The sequence below is a fragment of the Procambarus clarkii genome, chromosome 47 (assembly GCF_040958095.1).
Source record: "Procambarus clarkii isolate CNS0578487 chromosome 47, FALCON_Pclarkii_2.0, whole genome shotgun sequence".
Taxonomy (NCBI): Eukaryota; Metazoa; Arthropoda; class Malacostraca; order Decapoda; family Cambaridae; genus Procambarus; species Procambarus clarkii.
In genome coordinates this window covers 32,521,858-32,539,310 of record NC_091196.1, presented here as the reverse complement: position 1 = coordinate 32,539,310, position 17,453 = coordinate 32,521,858, and the positions used below count along the sequence as shown (strand labels likewise).

Genomic DNA, 17,453 nt, shown 5'->3' with positions numbered 1-17,453 from the left:
CCCAAAATGATGTAAAAGCACCAGGCCCATCAACATTCTCATGCCCAAAACTTTCTTTAACTCATGTTATTTAGAGATTTTTGGTTACAGATTTTATCTGATAATATTATTAGGATAATGATATGCAGTAATAATTCTTATTTTAGAAATGTTTTATTGGTTTAATGTAATTAGTTGGTGAACTCTTGCCACATGCATTATAAGCAATTCTGCATATCACCAGCTTCACCAAACACTTGTTCAGTAAAACAGGTGAATAAATCAAACTTACCAACTGTATGTTGTAACTGGAGATTTTCTAAATCGAGATTGCATTGTACTGTATGGAATATTTTCTGGTGTTGATTATTTAGACAGGAAGCTAGACAAGGGAACATTGATTTTGTTAAACAATAATGTACAGTACTTATATCTGGTTAAGTTAATTAGTTATTTATTATATAGTTATTATATGTTAGTTATTATATCGTGTCTATTTGCTTGTTTATTGTGTGCACTATTTTTACTGTACTCATCTAGTTACCTAGTTCCTAGTTAACTGTGAGAAATTGCTATTGTTAAATAGCTAATTCGATTTGTAAGTAATAATTCAAGCATTAAAATTGGCAGTAATACTGTATATTTCATAAATGCAGGACACAATAAATTCAGAATTTTATTAAAATTCAGAACCTGCCTTTTTAATATGAACTTCATGGCACTGCAGGAACTGTTTAAGTCAGTACGGTACTTAATCAAACTGATTTTTTTACAGTGGAGTCTCACTCGAACGGAACCCGGTCCACCAGATGCAATGGAAGGATTCCGTTCCTGTCGTAAGATTGTTGCAATTGGTTGCAATGGAAAATAACAGAAGACTCGGTGGAGCGAGTCTACATATTCACTGGACCAGAATGCGATGCCGAAAAAAATTAAGTAAAATACTGTTTCTGAACTATTCCACTTTGTTGCTCACTAAGGGAAAATTCTTCTGACCTCTAGTTAGGATCTGATTGCTGTTAGGTTAGGTTGACATTCCATATGAGCACTGTATGGATATTTTCAAACTATCCCTATTGGGTCATACTGATGCTCTCAAGACACTGGAGAATACTCAATCCAATCCAGAATGTAGACAGAAAAGTGTATTATGTAACTCGGAAATCTTTCCATGCTAAATTTGGCATCAATAAAACTGCCAAGCTGTTCCCAACTACTGAATGAATCACTAGGTCTATAGTCCTAACCCTACCACATGGTTACACCAACACAAAACCCTCAAACCCAACCTCCTTACATTTCATCCTGACAGGTCTCTGCTGGAGACTGTAGGAGCAGGCATAACAGTACTGTTTTATATTCTCTGGTATGTGGCTTGTGCCACATACCAGAGAATGGGGCACAAGCCACGGAACTTGGGAATGTAGTTTTGGGTGTGCAACGTTTTATCTTGTATTCTTGGCGTGAAGGCCAGACCATCTTTGCTTGTTATTGTTGTGTGAGGAATTCTATGCATCTGCTCTAGATCCAAGCTCATTTAATGTTGAGGCCGTAGTAGATAGTTAGCGGTAGTGAAGGATTAACAGAGTAGTGGTAGATGACAGAAATCGGGGAATAGTAAACTCTGTGTATTTGCTCACTACATCTGAATAAACTCTGTGGGATATTCTCACTACTTTGAATAAACTCTATGGGGTTTGCTCACTACAGGAATTGCTTACTATATCTGAATAGACTACCCACTTAAAAAAACACAACTTGTTTTAACTTTATGGGTTTAGCACATATCTTCTCATTTAAGCCTACGAGATTTGCACTCCTTATTCAAGTTTACAACTATTTACCCACTTCTCCCCCCCCCCCAAACTCAATAAAGTCTATGCCATTTTTAACAACTTTTTCAATTCTCAATAAAATCTACAGGATTTGCATGCCATAGTAAAATCTTGCACACAGTTCTAGTCCTCATTTCCTACCTAGGCAAGAAAGAAGCATCTCTCCTGCCGCTACTCTTCACAGATGCGATCTTGTTGAATCGGCTCAGATACACCACCTACCCAACATGAACCTTAGTCCTGGCTTTGTTGCTGTTAACTCTTCCCTTTCACAGTACATACTCAAATGCTCTAACCTTTCTAACACATGTGACTGAACATAAGCTTACCCATCCTTTTTCTTTCTTCTCTTATTCTTATGTTCCCATTCTTATATCCATTATTATTCCCTGCCTACACCCCTTTATTACACCCATCCCATCCATATCTTTCGCATTGCTCTTATGTTCCTCTAGGAATTCCCTCCACTTCACCTCTCTTCACCTCTCTCTTGCCTTACTTAATGCCTGTGCCTCTCTCGCACCCATCATAATCGACTTGATAATGGGCCAGAATGGACCGAAACGTCGTCGTCACCTCATCTTCTGGTGTGTGGTTTAGTCTTCATATGCACGTTATATATTTCTATCAACATTTATATGCACCATAACAAACTAATAAGCAGTTTTGATGGGTATGGTGATGAAATCAAAACACAGCATGGAGCCATATGGTAAGAGCAGAAAACTACAGCAGTCATAATGCATGACAGTGCCTCCAATATTCAACATATTTCCCTATGACCAGCTACAAAACTGCTGTTATTACTACATTCTTATCACAAAAATCCGAATATGAATCCATTTCCACAAGGTTGTATTGTGAAGGAACATGAGGCCATTTCATGATGCGTAGATGCAGAAAACAATGGTTGGGTGCTGTTTGTCTATCTCATGCTGTTAATATCATAACTAATATTGTGTTCACTGGTATCTGAAAGTTGTACATAGTCTTCATCACAGTCAGGATCATCTATGACACAATCAATGCAAAATTATTAGTTACCTATATTATTCTATAGAACACAGAATAACAGTCAACCATATAAAATCGAGTCCAAGCGCAGTTAAAAGCTCTGTATCTCAGAGTACAGTCCTTGCACCACTGTTTTTCCTTATTCTCATATCAGATATAGACAAAAATACTAGTCACAGCTTCGTATCATCCTTTGCAGATGACACAAAAATCAGGATGAAAATTACCTCTGCTGAAGACATTGAAAAACTTCAAGCAGATATTAATAAAGATTTCAACTGGGCAACAGAAAATAACATGATGTTTAACAGTGATAAATTCCAGGTACTCAGGTATGGTAAAAATGAGGACCTTAAACAATATACAGGGCACAAAACACAATCAAATATACTCATAGTAGAAAAGCAGTATGTAAAGGATTTGGGAATAACAATGTCTGATGACCTAAAATTTAGGGAGCATAACCAAGCAAATATTGCCTCAGCCAGAAAAATGATTAGATGGTTTACGAGAACTTTCAAATCTAGGGCTCCCATCACAATGGTTGTACTATACAAATCACTTGTACTGTCCCATCTTGAGTACTGCTCAGTAATCACTTTCCCCTTCAGAGCAGAAGAGATTGCTGAAATAGAGGGAATACAGAGAACATATATGGCATACATAAACGCAATTAAGCACCTAAATTATTGGGATCGTCTCAAAGCTCTGCAAATCTACTCACTAGAAAGGAGAAATCAAATACATGTGGAAGATACTGGAGAACCAGCTCCAAAATCTACACAGTAAAATAACAACATACTGGAGTGAACAATATGGAAGAAAATGCAGAATAGAACCAGTGAAGAGCAGGGGTGCCATAGGCACAATCAGAGAACACTGTATAAACATCAGAGGTCCACGGTTGTTCAACATCCACGGTTTCTTATATCCCCAGCGAATATAAGAAATATTGCCGGAACAACTGTGGACATCTTCAAGAGAAAACTAGATTATTTTCTCCAAGGAGTGCCGGACCAACCGGGCTATGGTAGATACGTGGGCCTGCGGGCTGCTCCAAGCAATATCCTGGTGAACCAAACTCTCATAAGTCAAGCTTGGCCTCGAACCAAGCATGGGGGAGTAGAAGAACTCCCAGAACCCCATCAAACAGGTATTCATTATTACTAAGTAGTTCTGTGGCCCTAGCTGCACAGCAGTGCTGTGAGCTGCTCCTGCATGTGCCAGCCTTGGTCGCTCTCTCGGTATTGAGGCTTTTACCGCCAGTACTGTATTGATGCTGACAATTTTTTTTCAAGATGGCATATGTTTACTGGAATCCCGAGGCACAGGATATGAGTCTTGTGTAGTTGTGGGAATTTTGAATCTTTCTCTATACTGTACTTAAAAGTGCCATATGGCATTCTGCACACCCCTGATTGGGTGCCTTAAGGCACTCTGCACATTGGTTAATCAGTTTATTTTTAAAATTAAATGTGTTTAATTCCCCATCTTGGCTTTGAGACTGGCTGTACAGATCTGTTACCCATGTTTATCTGAACTTTGATTAGGTTGTGATCTGAGCAACATGTATTTGTAACTATTATGTTCCTTACCAGATCATCAGTTTTTGTAGAAATAAGGTCTAGGGTGTTTTTTCCTAGTTGGTGCAACTTTTTGCGGGTTTAAGGCATACATCTGCAAGAGGTCACTGTGTGTGACTTCACTGATGTGGCTTCCTAGGATTCTCTCTGGTATAACTGTATTTGCCACATTTTAACATTTTAGGTGCCCGAGTTGAAATCACCAAACAAGATGATGTTTAGGCCAGGGTTTGTGAGATTTTCCAAGCAGTATTCTATTTTCATATATTGCTCTTTAACCCTTAGACAGCAGCTATAGAGAAATGGTCATACTCGCGCTATGCACAAAAAAAATCCAACAAATGATTTTTCATTATAGAATTATTAACTTGAATGCAGAATATAAGAAAAATCACAAAAATAGGGTAATATTTATAGTTTCACTGAGTGGAGGCGCTCTGCAAGGCTGCGTTTGGCACTTGTTGACACTTCCTGTTTTTTCCTCCAATGTTTCACTGATCACTTGCTTTTCTTTAGTTACATTTACAGAGAGCTCTTTTATATCCATATTTGCATCATACATATAAAACCCAGAGAATAATTATTTAAATCATCATATGGTGATGACCCCATTACCCCTAGTAAAATCTGCTCTGGGCAGATGTACTCACCTAATTGTGCTTGCGGGGGTTGAGCTTTGGCTCTTTGGTCCCGCACACACAGATGTGTGTGTCCTCGAATTTTGATATCTATATCTCTGTCGTAATAGTCCTTTGTGTGAGTTTCAGTTAAAGCTGCAACATTGCTCTTGCTTCATTTAGGAGACCAGTTATAAAGTGGACTTTGTTTTGAGTTGTTTTGATACCTTGTATGTTGGCAAATACCCAAGATGTTATTGTATTTGTGGAAGTGCTGAGTATTTTACTTGGTGTCAATATCTGTCCTTCTGGTAGAGGTGCCACTGTGTCTGTGGCCTGTCTAGCTTTTGACTGAGTTTGTGATAGAGTTTTGACATTCCCACCATTCTTTTTCTTCTCTTGCTAAAAAATCTCCCTGGTATGTATATATGGGTGTTGCTCTATTCATAATGGCATTCTTTTAATTTTATTAACTTGTTTCCTTTGATATGAAATGTTGGGCAGTCTCTGTTACAGCATTCCCAATTGTTTTGTGAATTTTTACACAATTTTGGGTGGAAAAATTTGCAACTATCAGAGCAACGTGAACCTGTATTTAGGATATTTATACAATTTCTTGGTAATTATATTTGCATACTTCATTAGTTTGTCTTGATAGCCCTTATTTACATATACCCTATGCATAATATTAGTAGAGTCCAAGTTCATGCTTTGTTTGATTATTTTAGTTTCTCTGTACAACACTCTGTGTTGGCTCTTTGCTGGTAGATTTAGGTGGACATCTTACAGCTTCCTGCTGTTGCTCAGTCACTTCCTTTTCTGTCAAATTTGTTCGTCTGGATCTGTGCTTGTGCTTTGTTCATTACCCTTCCCGGCTTGGTGCCTTCTTTTGATAATTACTTACTTTGTTCATTACTACCCTCTGACTTTAGTGTTTTTGTTTTGTAGTCCATCTCTCTCTCTCTCTCCATACATCTTGGTGTCTTTTACCTCTCATTTCAGGCAATGAGTCACAATAACGTGGCTGAAGTATGTTGACCAGACCACACACTAGAAGGTGAAGGGACATTTTCTTCTAGTGTGTGGTCTGGTCAATATATATATATAATTTCTTTTTTTTTTCTTTTTTGCTATCTTCAGGAAAATACAATCATCCTTACTACAAATCCAGTATAGTAAGTTTTTAGCCATTCCTTGTTTTCTTAAAGCAGCTTGAAGATTAACACATTTAGTGTGTGCAACTTCAAAACATTGACAATTTATATAATTTGGGTCCACTATACTCTTGTTGCATTTTGTCCACAACACAGCTGTAGCCATAGTTGTATATTTCAACTCGGCTATATAGATGTTATTCCACAGTGTCTTGGCTGTGGAATATCAGGTAGGCAGATACCCTCTGAAAGCAGAAAGAATGATCTTGATGAGGTAGTGACGGCTTACTGCATTACTAATATCTTTCAACAATAATACGCAAAGCTTCTTGTTGTCTTAGATTTTCCTGGTAGTCCAAGTAAGAGGGTCCCAGTAGTACACTCGGGTTCGTTCTCGACGCACAATCAAGAATTTCGGGTTCTAATCCTGGGCGGGACAGAAATGGTTGGGCACATCTCCTTTTACCTAATGCAGCTGTTCACCTAGCAGTAAGTAGGTACTCAGGAGTTAGTCAGCTTGTTGTGGGGTTGCATCCTGGGCAGGGTCAATAATTCAACCTTGGGGGTTGGAGTAAAAGCCCAATGTGTACGAATACCACTCTGGCTTACTGTCCCCTGAAACATTGAATTATTATTATTAATATTATTTTGAAAAAATCCAAAAAAATTGGCAGACCCATTGCTTGGGCCATGGTTATAGTACCTCAGACAGAAAAATCTGAGCATGATTCTAAGGACAAAAGACTATTTCCTGTTATCACCACAAGGCTAGGCTCGTGGAGTAGAAGAACTCCCAGAACCCTTTCCAGATATGCTTCAGGATATCTATTCACATAAAAAAATCTTAGAAAATGGCACAGTGCAAGGGGAAATACTCATTCCAGCACTATTTAACATCTCAGTGGAAAAGCTTGCCATGGTCAAGCTGCCACAACACAAATATCATCTATGCCACTGACTTAGTCCTGATAGGATCATATACTTGAAGAAGCATCACAAATTCTCAACAGAATAGAACAGTTATTTTAAATTTGGACTTAATATATTTTTATTCTACAATTTGAATTGGATTAAAATATCTCAATGTACATTGGTGTAGTGGCCTTAATGTACATTGGAGTAGTGGCCTTCTATGGGGAACTTAGAATTTTTTTTAATGAGTTTAATACTATCGCGCGCGCCACGAGAGTGCCGCAGACTTTGACATCATGGGGCCAATGGTGCGGGTGAGTGTGCGGCGACACCTAAATGTGTATACTCGTTTCAGTTTTCTCACCTTAATTCTCGTGCTACGTCGTTCGTTTTGGTATCATTGTGTTCACAATTAAATTCCCTACAGGTGTATTGGAATATAATGTACAAAAGCCTGGCGTGCCTCCCCGCAGGAAAGCCTAAAGTTACCCGTAAATGAGCGCCAATTTGTATACTGCAACCTAATGTGTATACTCGTTCAGTTTGATAACATCAATTTTCGTGTTACGTCTTTCATTTTGGTATCAAATTGTTCGCAATAAAAAGGCGTGTATTTTAAAACTAGTCCCATAATAATAGAGCAATAACTGGAATTTTAAAAAATATTTTATTTCTGGAAGCTCATCATCACAAATTAATTATATCTTTTCAGTGTTCTGACATAAATTTTTTTTTTTTTTGTTACATCTTTCATTTTGGCATCAAATTGTTCGCAATGTAAAGGCACGCATTTTAAAACTAGTCCCAACATAATAGCACAATAAATAGAATTTTTAACAAATATTTTACAATTTTGACCAAAAACCTATTTATAATTATATGTGTTTGGACATCAAATTTCATGTTGCATCTTTCATTTTTGTATCAAATTATGCGCATTCTAAAGGCGCTTGATTTGAAACTATCCCAAGGTCGATCGGATACAAAATGAATTTTATATAAATATTTTTGTAGTGGACGCGAGTCCTGTCCAAAGCTAGCACTCAGGAGAAAAAAAATGGACATGATATGTGTCCAAAGAGAGCGATACTGTTAATTGGACAGAGTTATTGCTAGACAAGGAAGTAAATGAGATGTATGCCAAATTTTGTGAAATACCTGTAAACAATTAAGGCACATTCATACAAAAGCAGAGATGTAGGACCAGAAAACAGGATTGGTTTAACAGAAATTGTGAGAGGGCCGGAGAGGAAAAGACAAGCAAATGGGTTCAATATAGGAAGAGGCCTAACCCACAAACATACCAGCACTATAAGCAAGCAAGAAACAATTACACAACAGTGAGGAGAGAGGCAGAAAGGAACTGTGAGAAAGGTATAACAGCCAAAGGTAAAATGGATCCAGGCCTTTTCTATAAATTCATTAAAAGCAAGCTTCATGTAAAGGATAAAATCCAGAGATTGAGAATGAGGAACAGGTTCACCGAGAAAGAAAAAGAAATGTGTGACACACTAAATGAACAGTTCCAAAGTGTTTGTGAAAAATTAGGATTTCAGAGAGCCAGACCTAATGCCAGTTCCAGAAAACAATATAGAGTACATAGATGCATCTCGTGACAATGGAAAAGACGTGGAAAATTTACTAAAAGGGCTAGGAATAAATAAATAAAGCTATTGGTCCAGATTGAATTTCACCTTAGGTACTGAGAAAATGTGCAACTGAGCTGAGCATCTCACTCCAACTGACATTCCAGACATCTTTATCCACAGGAATCTAAACAGATATTTAGAAAAAGACAAACATAGTTCCAATCTACAAAAATGGTTGCCAAGAAGACCCTTTAAATTTTAGACTCATATCATTAACATTTTGCATTCCCGGTGTGCTCGCCCCAGGTGACCCCAAGAAGGGCCGAGCATTTCCTGTGAGCGCACAGCTACACAAAAATTTGTATACTTTTTCAGTTTTCTCACCTCAATTTTCATTGTACATCGTTCATTTTGATATCAAATTGTTCGCAATAGAACTTCCTACAGGGGTATATCCATATAAGGTCCAAAGGCCTGGCTTGCCACCCGCAACAAATCCAAAAATCAGCCGAGCATTACCCATGAGCGAGCTAGAGCACTAAAATGTGTATACTCTTTCAGGTTTCTTACTTCAATTCTCGTGCTATGTCGTTTATTTTGGTATCAATTTGATCGCAATGGAATTCCCTACAGGTGTTATCTTGAGGTCATCTTGAGATGATTTCGGGGCTAAGCGTCCCCGTGGCCCGGTCCTCGACCAGGCCTCCTTATTATTACACACCCCTGGGAAGCAGCCCATAGCAGCTGTCTAACTCCCAGGTACCTATTTACTGCTATGTAACAAGGGCATCAGGGTGAAAGAAACGTTTTACCTATTTGTCTCTTTCTCCACCGGGGATCGATCCTGGAACCTCAGGACTACGAATCCGAAGTGCTGTCCACTCAGCTGTCAGGTGCCCTAACAATATATGCATATAAGTTCCAAACCCCTTCCCACTCCCACCCGCCACCTGCAGCAAAGCCGAAAGTCGGCCAAGCGTTACCAGTGAGTGTATGTCCTCTTGCAGTGGTACAGGCCGGAGCATGGCACAGCACACAGTACCACACCACATGACATACACCTATACCTGGTGTCCTTTTTTTTTACCCAACTTGTAGCAGACATGACACTTCAGACCTTTCTCGATGCAAATTAGGGAATGGTTCAAGTTCCTGTTCAGACGTTCTGGTTTATCCACAATACGAGGGTGTCTCCTAGCAGCAGCATCAGGAGGAGTAATCTGACTCTTGTCTTCTGAGTCAGATGATGAATTTTCATCTTGAGGTGAAGATGGGAATAGTGACTGCCTCACACCTGATGGTCCAAATGTTGCAACATTGTCACCAGTAGATCTGCTGTCATGTACATCACCAGCATGTATGATGTTTTCATTTTGGAGAGGCCAATTCTTAGACTCAAAATTCACTAGTGACAAAATGATTACTTCGTGGAAATGGAGCAATGAGAGTTTTTTTGTATCAGTTGTGTAGTAGTTGTATTACACAAAAGCATTACGGATAGCCATGTGCTGAAAGTAGAACGTGATTTTCTTTGTCCACTTGTGACATTTCCGTGTGAAATTATAATATTTGACTATTTGGTCGAAGTGATCAACATCTTTCATGTGGTTATTGTACGCACAGATTGCCTTTGGTTTGTTCACAGTGACCTGTTGCAATGAAGATGTTCCATGAGATTACACACATAAATCACAATAGCGTAATGCATCAAATGAACAAATCCACAAGGGCCGTGACGAAGGTTCAAACCTACGTCCGAGAGGATTTGTTCATGTTTCGTGAGGTTTGCGTACTCGTTTCCTTCTTTCCACTTCTTGTGTATCTGCATTGTGGCAAGTTGTGATGAGTGAAACAACTCGCTATCTTTCCATAGAATTATAAAAGTATTGTCCTTCCGTCAGAATACAGTTTTATCTTCTGTCAGTTTACCCTTTGCTTGTAGATGAAAATCTTTTGATGCACCACACTGCAATCTGAGAGCACCACAGGTGTATACACCGTGTTCAAGCAGCTTCTCACTAAGTTGAACCGAGTTATAGTAGTTATCCATATATAAATGGTTACCTTTGTGGTTCAATTAAGTCCATAACCATTTGAATTGTTGTCTTCCCAATTCCTGCATACACTTTAAAATCACAGATGTAACCAGTATGTGATTCAGCTAGCATGTACAGCTTTACTCCATACTTATCAGGTTTATTTGGATTATAAACCTTGAAAGCTCCATGACATTGTGCCTTCATCCAAACCTAGATTTTTCTGAGGAATGTATAATATTTTGGAAATCAATTATAGCATTTCGCGGTCATAAAAGTATTGAAAGAATGTACATGCCACAATTTACCTGTTTGTTAGTAAATTTTCTTTGTTGGCAACTTCAGCAACATTGTCAGTCTCAAATATCTGGTAAGCTCTGTTATGCTCACTTCATCCCACTTATTGTTTGAGTTGTCAGAAGCATTGGACATGCTTTATGATGCATACGAGTTTGTTTCATATACCATAAATTTCAGCAAATCTCGCATAATAAATAACTGTAAAAATCCCAGAGAAGTGCTGGGTACTGGTACAGTGAAACCTGATGTTCCAGTAAAACTGTCTACAAATGATGCAGTGTTGTCAGTAAACAAGACTTCACCAGAACTGGTGCGTCAGGTATGTGCGGTACGAGTTCTAATTGCAGGCACTGCACGTGTAGCTGTGTCGGTATCAACATCAAAATCATCACTCCCCTTACTTTCAAATTAATCCTCACCTGCTGTTTCAGTTTCGATCACCTCACTATCTACATCACTATCACTTTCGTTACTTTCAAGATCAGAAAATTCATCAACTAAAGCCTGGAATTTTGTTGGTGAGAGTTTCATTATTCAGTACGTTTGGCAACCACTACAATGGTACCTCCATTTACGAATTTAATCCGTTCCCAGAGACGGGCCATAACTCGAAACCAATTTTCCAATAAGAAATAATGTAAATTGAATTTATCCATCCTACACTCCCAAAAATATTAACTTCAAACATTACATTTTTTACATTTCAAACATAATACAGGTAGGGGGCCCTGATGGCTAAGTGGACAGTGCTCGGGTCTCGTAATCCTAAGGACCAGGGATAGATCCCGGCAATGGCGAAAACAAATGGGCAGAGTGTTTTTCACCTGATGCACCTATTCACCTAGCAGTAAATAGGTACCTGGGAGTTAGACAACTGCTACGGGCTGCTTCCTGGGTGTGTGTTGGGGGGGGGGGGGGGGAATCCGTTGATTGACAGTTGAGAGGTAGGCCGAAAGAGCCAGAGCTTTGCTCTGACCCCTGCTTTCGTCCTGGAATGGCACTGTTCTTGATAAGTATTCATCTTGAAGTAAATGTAGAGTGTATAAAGGCAGTAACAAATATAGCTGAGGAAAAATAGCTGGAACGGGCGCATGTGTTTAACCCAAGGGAAGACTGCAGCAGTCACGAGGTTTCAGACAATAACAATGAGAGCCTATGATGGCATGCAGTGCCTTGATGCCACATGGGCCTTAACAGAAAATGGGAAGACATTAGTGCAAAGTTTAAAACAAGTCCCATAATGAACAAATCCACAAGGGCCGTGACGAGGATTCGAACCTGCATCCGAGAGCATCCCAGACGCTGCTTTAATCGACTGAGCTATGACATGGTAAAAGAACTGCAACCAGAAATTCTACAGAATTTACTTGGATCCTGCAGCCTCTCAGAGACACAAACCAGGATTTTACACAATTCCCCCATGCACTCGAGCCATGTCAATACGCCGTTCTACCTCTTTGCCCTTACTTCATTACACACAGAAATCACAATAGCATGATGTATTAAATGAACAAATCCACAAGGGCCGTGACGGGGATTCGAACCTGCATCCGAGAGCATCCCAGACGCTGCCTTAATCGACTGAGCTATGACATGGTAAAAGAACTGCAACCAGAAATTCTACAGAATTTACTTGGATCCTGCAGCCTCTCAGAGAGACAAACCAGGATTTTACACAATTCCCCCATGCACTCGAGCCATGTCAATACGCCGTTCTACCTCTTTGCCCTTACTTCATTACATACAGAAATCACAATAGCGTGATGTATCAAATGAACAAATCCACAAGGGCGATTCGACGGGGATTCGAACCTCGAAATTAACATTTGTTCATTTGATACATCACACTATTGTGATTTCTGTGTGTAGTGTAGAGTTCCATAATGATCGGATAAAAAATAGAAATTTAACAAATATTTTAATTTTGGACGCTACATATGTCCCTGGGGGACATTCGTAGAGTTATTTGTGGACGTCAACTATGTCCCCGGGAACGCAAAAGTGTTATAGTCAAAATACTAGAAAAAATAGTTAAAACCAAATAGGTAGAACACCTAAAGTGACATAATAACTTACAGACAGTATGGTTTTTGAACAGAAGATCCTGTGTAACAAATCTATTTGGTTTTTATTATAGAGCCACAGAGACTCTACAGGAAAGAGATGGTTGGGTTGACTGTGTCTCTCTGGACCTAAAAAAGGCTTTTGATAGAATCCCACACAAGAGGCTGTTCTGGAAACAGGAACAGGCTGGAGGGATGACAGGGAGACCTCTGATATGGCTGAAAAACTTTCAAACTGACAGACAGATGATAGTGGTAATCAGAGACAATGTACAGTATCTGACTGGAGGAATGTTACTAGCGGAGTACCACAGGGCTCAGTTCTTGCACCGGTCATGTTCATTGGATACATAAATGATCTACCAGTTGGAATACAGAATTATATGAACATGTTTGCTGATGATGCTAAGATAATAGGACAGATAAGAAACTTATATGATTGTCATGCCCTTGAAGAAGACCTGTACAAAATAAGTGTATGGAGCACCACTTGGCAAATGTAATTTAATGTGAATAAATGCCATGTTATGGAATGTGGAATTGGAGAACATAGACCCCACACAACCTATAAATTATGTGAAATCCTTAAACAATTCTGATTAAGAAAGATATCTAGGAGTGGTTCTAGATTGAAAACTATCTCCTGAGGACCACATAAAGAACGTTGTGCGAGGAGCCTATGCCATGCTTTCTAACTTCAGAATTGTTTTTAAATACTGTACATGGCTGGCAAAATACTAAAGAAATTGTTCACGACTTTTGTAAGGTCAAAGCTAGAATATGCAGCGGTTGTGTGGTGCCCACATCTTAAGAAGCACATCAACAAACTGGAAAAGGTGCAAAGACATGCTACTAAGTGGCTCCCTGAACTGAAGGGCAAGAGCTACGAGGAGAGGATAGAGGCATTAAATATGCCAAAACTAGAAGACAGTAGAAAAAGAGGTGATATGATCACTATGTACAAAATAGTAACAGGAATTGATAAAATCAACAGGGAAGATTTCCTGAGACCTGGAACTTCAAGAACAAGAGGTCATAGATTTAAACTAATTAAACAAAGATGCTGAAGAAATATAAGAAAATTCACTTTCACAAACAGAGTAGTAGATGGTTGGAACAAGTTAAGTGAGAAGGTGGTGGAGACCAAAACCGTCAGTAGTTTCAATGTGTTATATGACAAAGAATGCTGGGTAGACGAAACACAACGAGCGTAGCTCTCATCCTGTAACTACATTTAGGTAATTACACTCTCTCATTTGACTTGCAGCAGTGCATGCACCAGAGTACAGAGGAGCTCAAGGATATATCTAATTCCTAGGTATTGTAGAACAGATTGATGAATGTGAATGGTGTCCCAAGAAATTTAAAGGTGTAGTGTATTTGAAAAATAGGTGAGATAACAGGAATGTGCCAGGGAAAGAGAAATAATTGAATGAGAAAAAGTTGCCAGAATGAAAACAGTGCAGATGACAAAATTCAAGACGGTCACCAGGAAGATTGAAAAACAAAACAGAACTAGATTTTGGTGAATTCAATGAGGAAAGTATTGATGTAAGCAGTCTACACCACAAGTTGGTAAAATTAGACATTATCCTGAACTATCATGTTGAAATCATTAGTAAATTGACAGAAAGTAATGACCACTTAAGTAGCAAAGTCTTAGATCTTGAAGGATTAGTGAAAGACTTATGCCAGGACAAAAATAAATTGGAAGCAAATTGTAAAGTCATGGAAAATTAAAATAAACTCTTGAAAATAGCTTCTGAAGAAGTCAAATAAAATCTAAACATAAATGACTACAATAGGTTAGGTAAAGAAATCCAACAGGGAAAACAGTTTTTGTCAGTAAGTACAGATGGAGGAAGTTACAGAGGAAATAGAACAGTGCAAGAAGGATATGCAACTCACCTATGCACAAGTGGCCAAGGAGAAGGAAAGAATAGAAGAAGGAGTGACGGAAATCGTTTGACTGCAGCAACCAGGATAAAACAAACATTAGGCTGGAAGTCAGAAAGGAATTGGCATCAAACCTGAAACTGGTGCAAAACACAGTCAATTGAAGTCCCTATTAATGTTCGGTTGCAAAGAAAAGGAGATAACATCTAGGTCATAGAGAGTCGTAGAAGAAAAGAAAGTAGTAGATAATATTTTTGGGCTAGTGGAAGGTCTTACAACCAAAGGGAATGAATGTGACTACAGGAGACTTGGCAGGTACCTCTGCTAGTCCCACGCAGATCTCCCCTGCCAGTCCCAACCAGACCCTTCCCTGCCAGTCCCACCCAGATCGTTAGGGCGCCTGACAGCTGGGTGGACAGCGTTTCGGATTCGTAGTCCTGAGGTTCCGGGTTCGATCCCCGGTGGAGGTGGAGACAAATGGGCAAAATGTTTCTTTCACCCTGATGCCCCTGTTACCTAGCAGTAAATAGGTACCTGGAAGTTAGACAGCTGCTACGGGTTGCTTCCTGAGGGTGTGTAACAAAAAGGAGGCCTGGTCAAGGACCGGACCACGGGGACGCTTAGCCCTAAAATCATCTCAGAATAACCTCAAGATAACCCCCCTGCCAGTCCCACCCAGACCCCCCTTGCCAGTCCCACCCAGACCCCCTTGCCAGTCCCACCCAGACCCCCTTGCCAGTCCCACCCAGACCCCCTGCCAGTCCCACCCAGACACCCCCTGCCAGTCCCCCTTAGACCCCCCTGCCAGTCCCACCTAGACCCCCTGCTAGTCCCACCCAGACACCCCCCTGCCAGTCCTACCCAGACCACCTGCCAGTCTCACCTAGACTTTCCCTGCCTGTCCCACCCAGACCCCCCTGCCTGTCCCACCCAGACCTCCCCCCCCTGCCAGTCCCATCCAGACCCCCCCCCTGCCAGTCCCATCCAGACCCCCCTGCCAGTCCTATCCAGACCCCCCTGCCAGTCCCATCCAGACCCCCCTGCCAGTCCCACCCAGATCCCCCTGCCTGTCCCACCCAGATCCCCCTGCCTGTCCCACCCAGATCCCCCTGCCAGTCCCATCCAGACCCCCCCCTGCCAGTCCCACCCAGACCCCCCTGCCAGTGCCACCCAAACTCCCTGCCAGTCCCACCCAGACCCCCCTGCCAGTCCCACCCAGAACCCCCCTGCCAATTTCACCCAAAGCCCTCTGCAAGTCCCACCTGCCAGACTAACCACAGTAACAAGTGTTGTATCATTGTAACATCAAAAGTAACATTGTATTTACTTTGGGTATTCCTAGTGCTTGACTTCATCAAGCACTTATGCATTCTCTTACAAAACCTGTACATCTGTCAACAATCAAGACAACTTTGTTCATATTTATTAAACAGTTTATGAGCTTGGAACTTGAGAATCGAAGTTTATTAATGAAAAATTGCAAGCTAATATCAATAAAGTCTCTGACTGGACACCGGAAAATAACATGGATATTTAATGCTGATAAAATCCATGTATTTAGCTGTGGTAAAAATTAAAAATTGAAGGAAACGCAAGTTACAAGACTCGTGTTAGGTTTACTCATACACGTAAAATATTGTAAAGGATCTGGAAAGGCTACCTATCTTGTGGCTACCTTGTGGAGATTCCGGGAATCAAAGACCCTGCGGCCCGGTCTCCAATAAGGCCTCCCAGTTGGGCGCCTGTCAGCCATGTTGTTGGATGCAGCTGGCTCACAGCCTGCCATAGGAATCACAGCCATACGAATCAGGAGTAGTGATGTCTGATGACCAAAACTTTAGGGAGCAAAACCAAGTAAATATAGCGTCAGCTAGAAAAATAATTGGATGGATTGACTTACAAGTCAAGCCTGGCCCTGGGCTGGGCTCTGGGAGTAGAGGAACTCCAATAACCCCATCCAGGTACATTGATTAGGAATTGCAGTGTTCCTAGGACTAAGCACTGTGGGTCTTTGCTTTTTTATTCCACTCTAAACTGACATCCTCTGAATGTGTCAGGTTGTTCTTGGAATGTGTAACCTTGCCCTTAGTTTCCTGACAATCAAGTACAGTACTGCCTTGCTAAGTTGTTTCTAGTTATTCCAGCTTGTCTTTCATTCTAATACAACATATTTTTGCATGAAACACTGTTAAAAGTTTAAAAAGATGGAGTCTACCTAACCTTTCTTCTGGGGTGTTATGGTTATCCTGTCACAGATAACTTTTACTTCTGATTTTTTCTCCTCACTTCCCCTACCCTTTACCCTTGTTATTAAGTTTTCTCCAGGTGGATCACTATTCTCTTCTTGATTTTTTCCAGGATTTTGCTTGTGATACATGTTAGGGCATAGCCCTTCCCAACCCGTTCTCGCACTTTCTTACAGTCAATATTGACTTAATAAATAAGTGCATATGTGACATACTAATTTATTGTGAA

General features: G+C 40.2%; 1 protein-coding gene across 10 annotated transcripts in view; it reads left to right on the top strand.

Annotated features, from left to right (window-relative positions):
• Window positions 1-17,453, top strand: part of LOC123762900 (single-stranded DNA-binding protein 3) — an 871,787-nt gene that overhangs the window by 835,940 nt on the left and 18,394 nt on the right. For 2 of the 10 annotated variants that reach the window (XM_069302199.1, XM_069302204.1), the window contains one exon: window positions 755-6,067. The exons of the other annotated variants lie outside the window; for them this stretch is intronic. In XM_069302199.1, coding sequence (XP_069158300.1) covers window positions 755-850 — 96 coding nt within the window. In that variant the 3' untranslated portion in view covers window positions 851-6,067. Of the gene's footprint in view, window positions 1-754; window positions 6,068-17,453 lie in introns of those variants that run through there. 10 annotated transcript variants of the gene reach the window in all.